A 3,530-nucleotide genomic window follows, 5' to 3' on the forward strand; every position below is an offset into this window, starting at 1 on the left:
TTTAGACAGCTTGGATTAGAGTCCAAACTTAGTGTGTGTTTGGTTCCACTTTAAGGAGCCAAAACGCACTTTTTGAAGCTGGAATTTTAAAATGAGCTTTGATAATATAATGAAAAAGTGCTTTGGAAGAAAATGGCATTTTGAAATACAAAGTACTTGTGCAATTACATGTGAACAATCAACCCCAACTTTAAAGTCCACGACTTACAGTTTGAAAGCTCCTTAAATAATAGTATAGATAACATAGGAGCTCAAATACATAAGGTGTTGATGATTCCGGAGTGAGTATTTTCTATAGGAAAGCATTTTACCTCCGTTTGCCCCTCATACTTTTTAAGAGAAAGGAACTATGATATTGGACACCTTCCATGCTTGGAAATCAAGTAGTTCCTTTATGTAATTATGTCCCTGACAGATATTACATGTGCAAAATTAAAATTAAAAGAGTTCGTAACTACCTATAGAAGACCACCCATCGCCAATACTTTTATTTAATCCGCAATGAGAGTATAGTTCTTATATCATTCCATGCACAGCACAAGACCAAACAGCATTCAATAACTAACAAATTTAGAGGGAAAGGGGGTGAACAGAGGGGGGCTAGCATTCAATACCCACATCAGAAGTTCACTTATGAATGTCAACAAATGCTTATCAACACTAACTATATATAATTTATAATTCAGCTTCACGCACATCATATGGCAATCAGTTGGTTAGAAGCCTCGTTTTCGGCCACTTCCTTGTCAGGGCCTGGCAAACCCAGGTTCACAGCCAAGTCCTCCACTGCCACCTTGATCACGTCAGTTCGAACGCCCATATCAGTTGCATACCTGCTCATACAGTACATCCCAGCTGTTACTGTAGCCACACCAACAGGATTTGGCATCAGCAAATTCAGAGGAGAAGAAAGAATAGCAGCTAATGGGGCACCAATGACAGATGAAGCTTGACCACTTCCTCCAACCCCCTGTTTGTCTGCTATCAGAAGACCAGTTTTGCAATACAATGTAAAGTCCTCACAGTTGTTTCGAAACACATCATAATTTCCAAATCCATTTTGAAGAAGATACATTGCTCGGTGGATAACTACTTCTGGTGGGTCAGATGTTGCTGTGGTGCACGTGCCACCCCGCACTCTAGAAAGGAAAACTGATGGGGTAACCCCGTATTCAAAACAGTACAGAGATCCTTTTCCAAGGAAACAATCCAGGCAAGAGAGAACTACACCACTATTGGGTTGTGTGAATCCACAGTCAGGAAAGGTAGAACAGGATGATGGGAGACTGAATCTTGAATCATATAAGTCAGAATTAGAAGATGTCCCAGTGCCTGAATTCAGGTTTCTCTCGGGTCTAAAGTGGACCACCTTGCTTCCCCCAACAAAGATACCTGCATGGCATGAAGCGATACAGAACATGATCAGGCTTGATCTACCACAAAAGGAGTGAAGTGAAAATCCATTGACATTCTTGTCAGCTGTTTGTAAGCTTCTTGAGGTACAATTGTATTCATTAAGGAATAAAACATGATCACGTTAAAGAATTGCTGTTACAATGTTGTCATGCAATAATGAGACATGGAGGAGGAGCACAGAACATTTGTGGTTAGGTTTGATGCTAAATTAGGGGAAATATACATTGAGACAAACATAAAGAAAATTTGAAGGATGATATATATCAAACACAATTTACACTTGTAAATCTACTAGAATGCTGTAGACAGGTAACCAAGATATTAAAGCCTTTAGCCATGCAAAGCTGATCAATATTTCAACCAACATATAGCCCAATGGTTCAACTCTAAATGCATACCATTGGGTCCAGTACAAGCCATAAAAGGCAGATGCATTTAAATGTGACTACCAAATAATGAAGCACAAACCATAAAGGGGTGGCTTGTCTGATCTGAACTAGCATTTCACTATTAATTATGTGGAGGTAATCTAAACTAGAAATACACTATGCATTATGCATTATGAGGCAAACAGAATTAAAAGATTCAAGTAGAAGGCATCAACAGTACCAAGAATCCAAGAGTCAATGACGATAAAGATAAAGATGATTTATGATTACCTCAATGTCCAGATAAACCACCCAATTAACTTCTTTAAGTTCTATAGACCAAGCATTCTAAAAGGGATATGATATGACATGGTTTCTTTCACAGAAATATCTTACATCATTCTGACATATCTCTGCACAATTTTTGTAAATGAATGGCATGTAGCAGAAATCACCTTCATGTGTTCAGATTAAATTCTCTGATATCTACTTTACCAGGAAAGCCCACTCTTTTGATCCAAATGCATACAAATTTCATCAGGATCAAGTTGTTAATTTTATAGACAAAAACTAAAGGAGAGGGAAACATAACAACCCTATGACTACATTTTTGGGACAGAATGTCCAAGTTAGACTGTTGTTTTCAGCTCCTTAGCATTTTGAGAAAACATGCCAAGAGCTTTGTTACTTAGTGGCATTACAAGCTAACCTTTATGAGGACAAATCAAGTTCAAATGCCCCCTTACCCATTGTTGTAAACTTGTAATTATCGAATTATCAACAGCAAAAAATAAATAAATAAATAAATAAAATCAAAGAAAAAAACAAAAATAAAATTTGAACTAAACTTTTTATGAAGTTATTTTGACAAAGACATGATGTCAGGAAATGGGATACTTCAAACTCTATGTGTGGCTATGAAATTATATAACAGTTAAAGTTTCAAAATAACATTTGAATGGTTGGTAGAGATTTCTGTTAAGGTCCACTGGCCCATCATTTTACAAATTTTCCTAATCTTGCCTTTCCCACATGACAAATTTCCTTAGACATGTTCATAAGTCTCACAGCCCTTGACATCTAGAAATTCTGTTTCCTTAGACGTGTTCATAAGTCTCAGCATTTTACAAGAAAACTTCATAAAGAATGCCTTGACCAACAACCCACCGGAGGGGAGAGAAGAGGCATATCAATATTTCTCATTAGCTATCCACTGTACATATGATGCGCTGTTACTTAGAGAGCACAAACAGAACTCTAACATAAATGGAATCCACAAATATAAACAGTAAGGCATGCTTTTGCATTGTAAAACACCCTTATTAAACCTATCCACTCTAGCGATTGCTCTGCAATGCACTCTATCCCTTTGAAACCACTACAAGCCTCCATCTGAATATCTTCACGGTAGATGTAAGCTACTGTTGTTGGACCTACAAATCTAAATCCCCTGCATGACCAACTTCTTGTTTTGATAGAAGTAGAACTTACAGTAGTGCTATCTTGGTAATATATCTTGCATAAATTCAAATTAGATAACTAGAAATCTGAACACAGTGGATAATCTAATCTTATTAAACTCCTTTTTTAAACACCCACCACCAAAAAAAAATACCTTAACTGAAATAAGCTCATTAGCCGTATGAGGCTAAGTTGATTACAGAGTTGTTTCCTCAAGTCCCATAAAATTTCTATATAATTTTAATATTAATTTCTTTACTTTTCCTACATTTTCACAAAGGAGCA

At 36.7% G+C, this 3,530-nt stretch overlaps 1 protein-coding gene across 1 annotated transcript; it reads right to left on the bottom strand.

The window, feature by feature from the left end:
* Positions 1-455: 455 nt before the first annotated feature.
* Positions 456-2,534, bottom strand: LOC136065937 (protein LEAD-SENSITIVE 1-like). The gene is made up of 2 exons (XM_065769763.1): positions 2,531-2,534; positions 456-1,392 (listed from the first exon to the last, which is right to left on the bottom strand). Exons 1-2 carry the CDS (start codon positions 2,532-2,534, stop codon positions 698-700), a joined length of 699 nt encoding a protein of 232 aa, XP_065625835.1. The 3' UTR covers positions 456-697.
* Between the last annotated feature and the right edge of the window lie 996 nt (positions 2,535-3,530).

Source organism: Quercus suber, unplaced genomic scaffold, assembly GCF_002906115.3.
Source record: "Quercus suber isolate HL8 unplaced genomic scaffold, Cork oak 2.0 scaffold_1352, whole genome shotgun sequence".
Taxonomy (NCBI): domain Eukaryota; kingdom Viridiplantae; phylum Streptophyta; class Magnoliopsida; order Fagales; family Fagaceae; genus Quercus; species Quercus suber.